At 43.3% G+C, this 13,375-nt stretch overlaps 4 protein-coding genes across 7 annotated transcripts; 3 read left to right on the forward strand and 1 right to left on the reverse strand.

The window, feature by feature from the left end:
* Nucleotides 1–78: 78 nt before the first annotated feature.
* On the forward strand, nt 79–7,279 carry LOC125761103 (ADP-ribosylation factor-like protein 3). Of its 2 annotated transcripts, none has more exons than XM_049421940.1 (3): nt 79–194; nt 653–1,150; nt 6,989–7,279. In XM_049421940.1, exons 1-3 carry the CDS (start codon nt 192–194, stop codon nt 7,277–7,279), a joined length of 792 nt encoding a protein of 263 aa, XP_049277897.1. In that variant the 5' UTR covers nt 79–191. The 2 variants fall into 2 exon arrangements, with proteins under 2 accessions (XP_049277897.1, XP_049277898.1); XM_049421941.1 differs by lacking the exon at nt 6,989–7,279 and adding an exon at nt 1,287–1,407.
* Nucleotides 1,066–12,702, forward strand: LOC125761087 (protein fem-1 homolog C). Of its 3 annotated transcripts, none has more exons than XM_049421909.1 (4): nt 1,066–1,150; nt 10,184–10,707; nt 10,773–12,055; nt 12,126–12,702. In XM_049421909.1, exons 2-4 carry the CDS (start codon nt 10,203–10,205, stop codon nt 12,351–12,353), a joined length of 2,016 nt encoding a protein of 671 aa, XP_049277866.1. In that variant the 5' UTR covers nt 1,066–1,150; nt 10,184–10,202; the 3' UTR covers nt 12,354–12,702. The 3 variants fall into 3 exon arrangements, with proteins under 3 accessions (XP_049277866.1, XP_049277865.1, XP_049277864.1); XM_049421908.1 differs by lacking the exon at nt 1,066–1,150 and adding an exon at nt 8,646–10,016; XM_049421907.1 differs by lacking the exon at nt 1,066–1,150 and having other exon boundaries at nt 8,646–10,707.
* LOC125761094 (uncharacterized) lies at nt 1,706–4,682 on the reverse strand. Its single transcript, XM_049421926.1, has 3 exons — nt 3,415–4,682; nt 2,957–3,239; nt 1,706–2,884 (listed from the first exon to the last, which is right to left on the reverse strand). The coding sequence occupies exons 1-3, from the start codon at nt 4,404–4,406 to the stop codon at nt 2,561–2,563; spliced, it is 1,599 nt and encodes a 532-aa protein (XP_049277883.1). The 5' UTR covers nt 4,407–4,682; the 3' UTR covers nt 1,706–2,560.
* LOC125761101 (luciferin sulfotransferase) lies at nt 7,433–8,577 on the forward strand. Its single transcript, XM_049421938.1, has 2 exons — nt 7,433–7,815; nt 7,897–8,577. The coding sequence occupies exons 1-2, from the start codon at nt 7,472–7,474 to the stop codon at nt 8,534–8,536; spliced, it is 984 nt and encodes a 327-aa protein (XP_049277895.1). The 5' UTR covers nt 7,433–7,471; the 3' UTR covers nt 8,537–8,577.
* Nucleotides 12,703–13,375: the final 673 nt, after the last annotated feature.

Below are 13,375 nucleotides of genomic sequence, written 5' to 3' on the forward strand. Positions count from 1 at the left end.
ACCAACCCTGTATTTACAACGCCACCTGGCCGTCAAGATTCGAAGCTGATGTCGTTGACGTTTTGTGACAGTTGATCGTGCGTTGTGTTGTTGCTGTTCTGCTGTTCGTTCCGTGTGCTGCTGTTATCAGCACTCAAATTTTTGAAAAACTTCACCTTTCTTATCGATACGTAGATACTGTATAACTTTCAATGGTAAGAGATCAATCACTAATAAATTCAAGCTTCGAAACCTTCTTTTCGTTAGATAATTACCAACTTTTCGCGTTTGATATTCAGAAGAACTTTGTTTGGTGTACGTTTCCCGGGAAACCGAGTTTGTTTTGACAGTCCTCGCGGGTTTAGGTGTTCACGTTAGTTTATTGATTCACTGGGAATTGTACATAGGTTTATTTATACTTTGCAGTAAAACGAAAAAAAAAATCAAACAACAGATAATTTTACCAAATGTAATTAAACTCTTGATAATCTTGCCTTCTATTTCTCATTCCCGAATTATCAATCGGAAAAACTTGCACCTACAATAAACGTTTAGCAGACTTTGCAATTTAATTAACAATTTAAAAATTGTTCCTCGGTTTGTTCATATTTGAAATTTTACCATCTTGTTTGGGCCATTAACATAGTTTCTATATTTTTCTCTTTATATACAGGGTCTTCTATCTCTTTTGCGGAAGTTACGATCTGCACCGGAAAAGGAGCTTCGCATTCTGTTGCTCGGTTTGGACAATGCTGGGAAAACGACGCTACTAAAACAGCTCGCCTCGGAGGAAGTAACACAGGTGACTCCTACTGCAGGATTCAACATCAAATCCGTTGTGTCCGAGGGATTCAAGCTAAATGTCTGGGATATTGGCGGACAGAGCAAGATACGGCCATATTGGAAGAATTATTTTGAAAACACGGACGTGCTGATATATGTTATCGATTCGAGTGACAAAAAAAGGCTGGAAGAAACTGGCGATGAGCTTACCGAATTGCTGTTGGATGATAAGTTAAAGTCCGTCCCCTTGCTGGTGTTTGCTAATAAACAGGACGTGGTTGGTGCCCTGAAGGCTTCCGAGATTGCAGAATGTTTAAAGCTGGTTAAGCTTATGGACCGTACGTGGCAAATACAAGGATGCTCGGCACTGCAAGGAACAGGAGTGAAGGTAAGTTGTTTTTGTACATAGAAACATACTACAACCGTTAATTATCCTGTCACGTATTTACTATCACTGTTAACATGTTTCTTCTAACCAATGAAATACATTTCTTTCCATACATGCTGCTATCATTGATATGTAGGAGGGAATGGATTGGGTTTGCAAAAGCATAAAAAAATGAACCTCTCCGACCAAATACGCGCTCATTTCATTCAATAAGCAACACTGATACCATGTTCCGTCCGCACATAACACACAAGCCTTAACACCGAAGTGCAATAAAAAAGCATAACCGTAAAATGATGCAATTTAATAACATAATCCAACAACCCGAAACTAATGCGAAATGTACAGAACGAACGGAAAAACTAATCGTGATAGGGGTTGGGTTTTATTTTTCTTTATTTGAAATTTTTTTTTGTTTCACATCTTTTTCTTTTTTGGTCGTGACCACGTCGCGTAATACTAATCATACGGTGCTTCGAAGATTGCTTCAGTCGCTCTGTAGTGTAATTATGTCAGCGTTTGTAATCGACATTCGAACTTACTGCTCGTGTGAGAAGCATTCGATCGTATTGCGAAAAATCATTTTACGCAAACATACATTCCTAAACACTCAAATAATATGCACAAAAGCGCATAAACATAAGGTCGATAAATACTGCTAGCTTAACATCTATCTATTATCCCACTATCAAAGCACACCAGAATATCGTAAGTGCCGAATTTCAAGGCCAATGTCAACGGGGAATGTTAAGCACCCTAAATTAAAATATCTCTTGAAAACGGTTTTGAAATTGCACAGCTGAGGGTTATGCAAAATTCAATCCACCATAATAATTTAATCCTGATAGCAACTACATTATCGATCATGTTACGATCATTTCCGGAGTAGTTATCCAACCATCGCTTCCATTTGTCCCGGTACGGAAAATCGATGTGGGAAGTCTACAACTGCATGCTAAACTTTAAAAATATAATATTTTACTTCTGCTTATTTGTGTGTCTTACTAAAAGCAATCAGACTCACGCCTTATAATCCTAATTCTAACCATACGATCGATCATTCGCACCCTTTCATCCATGTGCACGGGCAGCAAGTTCGAATGTTAATTTGTAACCCTAACAGCAACGACTGTGACTATCATTTAGGCGCAGTACTATAATCGACAAAAGATCACTAGTTTTTTGTGTGGTTTTAGGTCAACAATCACGTGTTTGTTCGTGTTTTTTTCTGGATATTCATTTTGTCAATCTCAAAAATACGGTTCCGAAGCAATTATGCTTTTGAAACTGATCGTTAATGAAATCGACAAATTGAAACTAACAACGGAAACGAGCGTGAGTAGTCTGACACTTGCCCGCTAACGCTCGTTTCCCGATACCGTCCCACGTACCACTTCCCCCGTACCAGTTCTAAAGCTCACTGTGCGGATATTCCGTGGTGACACGGTTTTCACTTTCATGGTACTCTAAACAATCGACCGGATGCTTAACATCGCAATGGTGTGGATCGTTAATGATGGCAAAGAGCGTCCAGAAGGGAGTGTGTGTTTCCTGCGCGATAAACCAAGCGGCTGCCATGCTACCGAATCTAGTCACACCACGCTTAAAGCCACCGAGACCTAACTTTTCGTTCGGATCGTGTGAGTTGATCTCGCACAGGATGTATTTATCGCAGTGAGGTGTTACGATCGCCTGACGGTAAGCTCGATGGACCTTCAGCACCGGTTCAATAACCTATCCGGGACAGGAAAAAAAAAACAATTAAATATAGTGCACTTCAGTATGAGCTGCTTGTGACATGCTTACCTCAAGATTCAGCGTGTCGGTCAGCTTATCCGTCATCTCCGTCACATTGTACTGCTGTAGGAACTGTTTAGCCTTGCCTAGCTTTAACAGATCCTTAACGTAGTTTACAGCCGGTTTCACATATTGAATGGAGGAAATTTTGACCGCCAGATGGCGTTTTGCAACATGATCGATCAAGTGCGAGATCGTCTCGCTCGGTCGATTAATATCTAGGAACGTTTGTTTCGGATATCCCTGTGATTGCAGGAATCCATTGGCCATCATTTGTCCAGTGGCAACGTATCTGTAAATGAAATCCCCCAAAAAAGAGAAAGAATCGCACAATGTAATGAAACGTTCGCACTGTTGACCCACTTTTCTGCAGCTTTACATTTGAAGCGTATCGAATACACCACGTCATCTTATAACGGTATTTTGGTGAGGGAAACAACCATGTGTCACTGCACGTGATTACTCACCGTTGGTAAACCTCCGGGTTGGCGATGTAGTTCACCCACTCCGCTAGATAAATCGTCGCTGCCTTAATCCAGCGCCGGCGGAACGATTGGTTTTGCAGTGATTGGAACAGTTTGTCGTAGTCCAGCTTACCATCACGTCCGACGAAACCTTTGAAGACGGTATTCAAACCCAGCTTCATCCAAAGTGCTTCCGCTAGCTCGGATTGTGTGAACTGGTCCCACATTACATGGATGTTTTCCAGGAACGGTGGCAACACCCAGGAATGATCTTTATGCTTTGCATGGGTACGTTCCATTTCTGGTCCGGTAAACGATTGGAATGCTTGAACAGCCAACGGCAACAGATTGAGCAATGCGTCCGCTCCACCAGCGTTTGAGGGCTCTCGATCTTGTTCGGCATTGTTGTAGTTTGCTAACCAGCTGGAAGCCATCGTGAGCATCGTATCTACGAGCGGGTTCTGTCCCTGCTCGGCTTGGGCTTTCCGCTTCTGACGCTTGCTGCCAGATTGCTGCTGACGTCGAACAGGCTCATCGGCCGCATCATCTGCTCCATCACTACCACCAGCCGCTCCAGCAAACATTTGAATCACATTTCCGATTAATGCAGGATCAAATCCTCCATTTCCACCCCCACCGGCGGCTCCTCCTCCGTTCGCACCGGCTGCCAACATGCTTCCGAGGCCCGACAGAATCGCACCCATACCATCATTTCCACTAGCTTTCCCACCACCACCACCACTATTAGCATTGGCCATCAGTGGCAGCAACATAGAAGCGATCCCGGAAAGTCCGGCAACACCACCGCCACCACCGCCACCACCTCCACCGCCCTGTTGATTTCCCAACGTGGACAGAAATTCGGTCGCCATGTCAAGGAATGGGCTGCCTTCGTCGGCCACAGCATCATTCGTGCGTTGGGCGGTATACGCAACACCGCTGATTGAGAAGATCACCAACGAAAGAAAGCAAAGATATTTGCCCTCGAAGTACATTGCTTTCAATTACTTTGTAACGTAACGTAGGATAAGTTTGTTCCACTACTCTTCACTTCTGGCTTGTCGCATAAGTTTTAACACATTTTTATCAGCCACCACGGTGAATTGTGTTTCGTTGCAGCAGTATTTCACTGTTTGTTTGTACAGATGAATGCTTTAAAATCACCCAATAAATGTTCTTCACTCGCGAGGTCTTTAGTATGGCAGACAAGCGCTCAACTCAAAATCTGGTACCTAACTGAATGGACCACAGAATAGCCACGTTCCTTGTGAAGATCGTCCGCGGTCATGAAACAGCGAAGCAACTTCTTTCTCCAGACGCCCATCCACGGAACGTACGAACGAACGAGACGGATATGTGGGACAGAAGCGGTAAAGCAATAGTAATTGTCGAGTAGCGAACGTGAAGTAGAAAAGGTAAAGGTGTTGAGAAGATGGGACGCAAAGAAAAGCTTAAAGATGGAAGGAAAGAAATAACATAAAAAAACATACCCATAAAGCCAAGGCACGATGGGCATCGAAACGAAACGGAGCAAAGCACTAGAACAGGTTGTATGTGTGTGCGACAGGCACAAGAAGTCAGCGGCCAAGCGTACCTAGAGCGTGATATCGTATGTGGCGCGTGAGCTAGGCCATTCGTTACGCTGCGGATACGGGCGACGGAAAGGACGGGTAGATGGGTGGAAAATTATATTTTTATAACAGTAATTCTTAGGCGGGCCTGTTTCTGCCGGACTGCTCCTTGGACCTGCAGTAGCTATTAGACGAACTATGCCTATTCCCCTATGTCGGGGTATAGAATTCCAATCCGTTGCTGAAGGCTAGGCTATTGGAGTCTAGAATCATGCGATTTTGCGTGCCTTGCCATGCCACTGTGCAATGTAATTGACCAGTAGACCGCGCGAACAAGATCCAAGATCCGCTAGCTTCCTATTTAGGGCACTGTTCGGCAGCATGGTACTCGATCGTACATGTATTACACTCCTTTGAAGCGTTTAAAAATTGCTGGCTAAGCTTGAGAAGATGCATGCTTTACGTACGAGATTTGTATTTTATACCATCTCTGTAAACGAATAATGAAACGACTGAGCAACGGGGGTCGCATTGCGTTCTTTGCAAATGTCCACGAAAACAAAAGCTTCCAAACTTTCACCGACCAAAATATTGATACGACCTGAAAGACAAAGGGGTAGGCCTAAGGTCTTGCAGACGTGAATAACGACCCAAGAGCGCTGCATTATTCATGATCACCGCGTGAAAGGAGAACCGATCATCTGGGGGCGAGTTTGTTGGTGTGTCGTGCATTAGGGTAAGTGCGAGACAGAAATGGGTGGAACAGGTTTTCGATGTAGTGCCAGAATCCGCAAATAGGTCACTATAGACGGCCTCTAGCTATCCCCCTTGCCGATGGAACACTTCCTTTGGTGGAATGCTAACGAACGACACGGGGAAATGATGTTTGTTACAAAAACAATTTTACCTGTTGAGTGTTAATTTATTAAAAAATAAGAAGGAACGAAGACGAAAGAGTGAGAGGATTCCACCAATGTCGTTAACCTCAAACATGAGGTACTTGAGAAGAATGTTCTTTCGTTCGATGAAGCATCATTGAATGTTTGTTTTTTTCCGCTTGCCCTCGCCACGATCACGAATGATCGCGGAAAGGTTTAGGAAACGAACCGCTCTTTTCATTTCTTCCGAAGCTCTAAGTAGAAACTCATATTCCTTACCCGAAAATGTAGGCCAAAACCCGCTCCTATATAAGCTGAGAAAACAAAACAGTCCACCATTACGTACCAACGTGGACCAAATGCCATGTGCGATCAAGTTAGAAGGAAGAATTTAAAAAATAATCCTATGGCGCCCGGAAGCATTCACCGGTTGCAGTGCAAGTACATTGCAAAAAAAATTGCAGATACAGGACACCCGGAATGAGGGAAAGGTCGAACTGCAATCGGTTTTGGGTTGGTTGAAGTAGGTAGGTTGGTTGAAGCAAAAGAAAGGTCAAATAAAACGGAAATGGGGTAGCAGGTATGTTTAGTTTGTTGAAGAAATCATAATAAATAAGGATATCTTCATTTTTAAACATTTTGGATCATTTTTTTACAATTGTTTGGTTCATTATAAACCCTTTTTAAGGCTGTTCAGCCTATGTTTAAAATTATTCGATTTAAAGGGATATTTTGAAATATACATATCTTAACTTGAGAAGTATTATTAGTATTAATTAATTTTATTCTAGTAGTTGTATTCGTTTTGTAATCATTCGCCCATTAACGAAAGAATGAAACCCCGTAGCATCAATAGTTGCATAGTTGCATAGTTTGCTCCAACGAGTGCAGCTGCATTTTATGATTCCGTTACATAACTATACCAGTGGCTCTCTTTCCTTTAAATGTCCCGCTCACGGCATTAAAATAGCATCCCTCAAATGCATGCTGCAAATATCTTTTACGCGGACGAAGCTACAATCTGATCCCTAAATCTATAATTTGTGCAGCTTGTTTGTGACAGAAGCATGGTCAGTGAATTTCACACCAATACGCAAGGTATTACATTGAAAGTCCCTCTCCATACAGATGGCGGTACATGATGCCAAACGTAATCGCTTCTTCGGTTCCGAAGCAACTAGTAACGAAGCAAAAAAACTGCTTTCACAAACACCAACCCTGCGTCACAAACACGGAAATGCACCAGTCTGCACGGCACATGGCTGCCCCATCCACCGGTACAACATTAGCAAGCTCGACCACTATGGCTGCAAGACTAGCTACTTTCTTCCTAGGAACTATAGCCCACGGAACTGTAGCCAAACTGTTCGATGCAAAAAGGCCACTACAATCCTGCGTTCAGAGCTCGTACAACAGTAAGTGGGGGATTTCTAACATCTAACAGTTGGAGTGCATTTTATAAATGCTCCTGCACAACCGATTTCCGGCCTCAGTTACAGCCTGTCGATGAACAGTGAAAGTGATTACTAGGAGAAGTGTAGTGCTCGATCATAGAATTCAGTCTGTACATATAAGGGTATTCGACTCTGTTGGACAAAGTTTGGTGCCAGAATGGAGCTCGAATATAATCCCCTCGGCGACGGTCTCAGGGAACGTTTGGATGCGTTCTTTGGTCGACGGGATCATTTTATTGAGGTGAACCCGGGTCGAGTCGTAATGCCCAAGGCATTTGCTGATCTTGGCGATTCGATCCGTACTCTGCCGATCCGTTCGAACGATGTGTGGCTAATGTCTTTCCCGAGGGCCGGATCAACCTGGGCACAAGAGATGGTATGGCTTCTTGGTAACAATCTCAACTACGATGCGGCCCGCAATCAAATGCAGCAAGTGCGTACACCTCTGCTCGAGCTTTCGGCAATCTTTTCCGATGATCGTAGCGTTGAAAACACTGTGACGTAAGTTAGGGCTGAATGGAATTGTACTCACAATTCTCCGATTACTGACTTAATGCTATCCATTTCCGGTTCGCTGGTTAGCCGACATGAAAAAATCGATTCCGTGCAATGTGTCCATCAGATGGCAGGAAGGCGCTTCATTAAATCACACCTACCATGGCAGCTACATCCCCGCGAGATGGATAACGTGCGTCCAAAGATCATCTACGTCGTACGAAATCCCAAGGACCTTTGCGTCTCTTACTACTACTATTGTCAGCTAATCCATCGGTCCGAAGGTACCTTCGAAGAATTTTGTGACATCTTCCTAGCAGATCAGGCTCCGATCGGGCCCATGTGGGCCCACGCATTGGCTTTCTGGAAACGACGCAATCAGGACAATATGCTGTTCTTGAAGTACGAGGACATGAAGCGCAACTTGCCAGAAGTGATACGCCGGTGCGCTCAATTTATCGATTTTGGTCGCGACTTAACGGATGACGAGGTGCAAAAAATGTGTGATCACCTTCAATTCGAACGGATGCAACGTAATCCAGCTGTAAATCTGGAGCCACTTATGAAGGATTCGGCGATCATCCAGGATGACGCTAATGTGAAGTTCATTCGCAAAGGCGAAATTGGTGACTGGAAAAACCATATGAACCCGGCATTGTCCGCGAGATTCGACGCCTGGATAGAGGAGCACTTCGAAGGCACTGGGTTGGAGTTTGATTATGAATGAGTTATGAAATAAAGCATCATCTTTATCAACGAAACATTTAATTTACTGCTGACAGTGATCGTTTATAAAGGAGTGGTTGATATAAAAAATCCGTTATACTTCAGAACCAGTTGATCGCTTCGAAGAGTGCATTCTATCTAATGTAATCAACATTCGTCAATTATTTGCTAGTTCCACGATGTGTGCCACCACACAGTTGCATTCATCTAACATTTTCTTTCCCCATCTAAAGCAGCTTACGCAATCCGTATGATCCGCACACATGGTTTCCTTTTTTCACCTTACACTCTTCTTTATGAATAAATGTGCCATCCTCTTCCTGTCCGCGATGCAAATTCATGCAATATTAGTCTGATATACTTACCACCTGTCTCAATAAACGCTGCAAGAAAACTGGTCAGCTGATTATCGGAGAAACGATGCAGGCCAAGCCAAACCTCTACTTCCGTAGCTAGCGGATACCGGACTCTTGGGAGAAAGGGTTTAGGGTATGGACAACTGGTTCTTGCGTATGCTCGATGCGGACAAATCACACGTAAACACCGTTACAGCCAAGTTTAGTTATGCCCTGCTAAGCTTCTGGAATCGTGTGTACACTACTAATAAGTGTAACGGTAACAATTCATCTTCTTTGGCTCGGTATAATTGTATGAACTAGATTCCACTCTTCGAAGACAACATTGGAGTGATCTTAAGATACGCTTGGAGGCTTTGGAACAGGGATTTTTGACATCCTGATTATTCTTATGTGTTGCATAGTCGCTGCCAGCGGATAGGACTTCACCATTGTAGTTCCAGTCATAAGGAAAGTGATGATGTTTCAGTACATTTGTTTCGCTTCGAATGGATTGGAACACATCATAAACGGATATAGAAAAACAATCCTGTAACAAATATTTGAAACACAGAATGGATGGTTAATTTAGGGAAATTGATAATTTAACGTGACTCTAAATTGCAATCTTTTTAAAGGAATTGGTCTGAATGTTATCGCAGGCATTTTTAAGAGATTTGTCTGAAAAGTATTGCAAGTATTTCTATTCCATTTTTCAAGTATGTTCGTCTAAAAAATGCTTTTCAATTGGTAAAATGGATAATGAGACATACCGAGTACTAGCATAGCCATTAGTAATATCGAATTAACAAAAACCATACCCAACATATACCGTACACTGCCTTACCGTACATCGTAATTCTGCTTTCTTACTGTTCAACTTCAAGTGGTCAAGAGTTTAAAAAACATTCATTTTAGCACATTTTTGTCCAAACTTTGAACGTTGCAACGGTCAATTCAACAGTAGATTTCGAATTAAATTATGTCGATGATGGTCTCCGACATCGACCATGGTGCATAGTGGTTATCGTTTTGATCGTCAAACACGCATGTCCAAATGACAGGTTGGCCAGCACAATGTCACAACAAACATCCGTAAATAAAAAATATAAAATTGTGAAAAGGTTCCTGCCAGCTTCATTGAAGGTTTAATTTTCATTTATCTATTTTTACTCTTGACTGAAAACTTGAAGCTGTCCAAGTTCTCGCAACTTTTCCAAATTTTTTGTCAGTCTGTCTGTATCGCCGCAACTTTTATTTTTGATATTCCATTGTCGGGGACTTTTTTTTACACAAATCAACTTCTGTCGCAGTTCTTAGTAATAAGGTCTAATGGGAAAACTTACGACGAATCCGTCGCATTCAACAACATCGTCGTCGTCAGCATCATCATCATCAAAACAGGTGTACCAACACAGAACTTTGGAGCAAATCGGGAATGAATTAGTGCAAGAATGCAAAGCCTGTACCGACAATTCGCGCCTCTCGAAAGGGCTACGCGAACGCCTGGAGCGACTCCCGAGAAAGATGCGAAAGGAAGTTGTGAAACGACCGAGCGACGGCTGCTCGCCACTATTCATTGCCTGTCGCCGAGGAAATGTGCACATCACGGAGTATTTGATTACGGTATGCGAGGCGGACAGCGAACAGAAAGGAATGTACGAAGTACCCGAAGATCGCTCAATCCACTGCGTTACTCCACTCTGGTGTGCCTGCGTTTCCGGCAAGCTTCCGGTGGTAAAATGTCTCGTCCGTCTTGGTTCTAACATAAATGCACTTTCGGACACCGGATCAACGCCGTTGCGTAGTGCTTGTTTCATGACACACATCGATATTGGTAAGTGAATCGATCGGGCAGCAGCGCAAGGAAAAAGACCACGGTAAAACATTATATCGTTACAGTTCAATTTTTGGTGGAACACGGAGCGGACATAAAGAAGCCCAACTACAACGGAGGCACGTGTTTGATTAACTCCGTACAGTCGGTCACACTGTGCACGTATCTCATCAGCAAAGGAGCGGACGTGAATGCCCGTGACATTCAGAACAAAACGGCACTACATTACGCGATTCAGGAGCACCGTCTAGAGACGGCCCAATTGCTGCTTGAGCACGGTGCCGATCCATTCGCTAAATCCCACTATGGTGATGATGCGCTCCAAACTGCCTGTCTCAAGGGAGCCTATCACATATTCGATTATTTGAAAAAGCGCATCAACTACTCTGCCGAACGTTTGGCAGATGCGCACGAGTTGTTTGGGTCAACGCTTATTGATGATCTCAACGTGACGCGCGGCGCAGTTCTCCACTGGCGGTTGGCGCACCAGATTCGCTTGCGGGAAGCCGAGTATATACCTAAGAAACCAGCCATGGAGTCGCGAGCGGCTTACGGCTATGCGTCCGAGTTCACCACTATCCCGGAACTTGACAATATTGCAGCAGACATGGACGCAATGCGCGTGCAGAGTTTGCTCATCTACGAGCGTATTCTCGGCATTGACCACAGGGATACACTGTTTCGCTTAATGTTCCGTGGTGCATCATACGCCGATGCGCATCGCTTTCAGCGTTGCATTGACCTTTGGCTGCTCGCACTGCAGGTACGGGTGCAAAAATATTCCATCCTGTACTCGGATACCTGCTTAACGGCACAAGCTCTCGTACGATTGATGTTGGATCTTATTGATGGGTACGACGAAATGATGCCCGTGGAATTATACGAAGGTAGCGTACCGCGATTCGAGGACGTGTATGCCGTTTTTAGCATCCTGACCGCCAACATAGCGGTGGCCCGGCAACTCATCACAATCCGGCCAGTTCATCGGAAGCAGCAAGAAAACTTTGATCGCGTCATGAAATGCCTTACGCACTTGATGTATCTAATGCTAGCCACAGCCAAAACGGACGCGGATCGTAACGCAATCTACAAATCGGTACACACGCTTGTCCACAGCAAGGTGCGCAGCGCCATCACCAATGACACGTTGCTCCATCTGTCCGTGTCCCGTTTGAACGTGATAAAGAGTGGCTATTTCAGTGACGATTCCGCCTTACTTAGAATCGTATTTCCAAGCTTGAACGTGGCGAAGCTACTGCTAGACTGTGGAGCCGATGTGAATGCGAAAAATGAATCCAATTCCACACCCCTGCTGGTTGCTGCTATGCCTTACAACTATGATCGTGATGTAAGCCTCAACCTACCCAAAGCCCTGCTAATGCGTTTGTTCTAACGTGCTGCATGCTTTATGTTCACAGGTGATTCACACGCTGCTTGAGTACGGCGCTCATTTGGATGAACCGAATCGGCAGGATGATCGCCCATTAAACTTAATACGCAACAATCCCATCAACGACATTCCGACGTTAAATTATCTTCCACTAAAGTGTCTCTGTTCGACGGTGATCGTGCGGTTTGGCATACCGTACCGCAACCAGATACCGAGAACGCTTGAAGAATTTGTCAAACGACATGAACCGTACTAAGTCAAATGGTTCCGGTAGTGATGTAGCTGTTCGTAAGTATACTTTCGGATTGGTTGGCCTCAATATCTGGTTAAAATGGAACCAATTGGTCGTTCGTTTTTGGGTTCAGCTATGTTCTAAATCTGTGATTTTTGTAAAGCACTATCAGTAGGATTCAATTGAAAGTCGTTTGCTATAATTGAACAAATATTTTACTATTGCAGCACAGTGTCTAGGAGCTATCTGTCAATTTCTTAGCAATAATTAGCTTGTTTGAAAACATTCAACAAAGCTTTTGGGGGAAAAAATATAATATAATTGTGGCTATAAAAAAGAAACAAACCACTTCAAATAAAAACCAAATTACAAATGCTGATTAAACTACAAAAGAATCTCACAAAACTAATACACATTTAGTACGTTGCATACACTAGAAGCAAAGCAAACAATTCGGAACCGTAATTAATAGTTCCAAACTAGTGCTGCATCACGGTATATTTAGGAATGCGCAAATATTAGATAAACACACAAAACAGTTAGTGGTAAAATGTTAGACGCTCTTATACATATACGTTCTAAAGGCTTAAGAGAATAGGATGGTTACTAACAACAACTGCAATACCATAACCAAACGTAATACAGCATATAGCACCAACTATAGATAAGCTTTTGGAACGATTGTTACACATGTACTGTGGGAAAGTTAAGGATTACATTTATTTTCACGTGGGCCGATTGAATCGTTTAGTCGCTAATACACGTCCCGCATCGGGTTTAAATGTCGACTGCAACAAGTCCTTCATGTCTGCATCTCTCTATGGGTAATTTAAGTCCATGTTGCTCAACCATGAAGCAAGCAAAATGAAAGGCAAAAAACAGTTTATCAGCAAGTTTCGGCATATGGTTATAAAAGGAGTAACGCCTTTGTCTCCAACTAACTTACACACTTGTTTTAGGAAATCTGTTCAAAGTAAACGCAATCGTACTAAACTATGCAAATAAGATTGTACCGGAGATAAAACAAATTGCACCACAAATGCATC

The sequence above is a fragment of the Anopheles funestus genome, chromosome 2RL (genome assembly GCF_943734845.2).
Source record: "Anopheles funestus chromosome 2RL, idAnoFuneDA-416_04, whole genome shotgun sequence".
Classification (NCBI taxonomy): Eukaryota; Metazoa; Arthropoda; class Insecta; order Diptera; family Culicidae; genus Anopheles; species Anopheles funestus.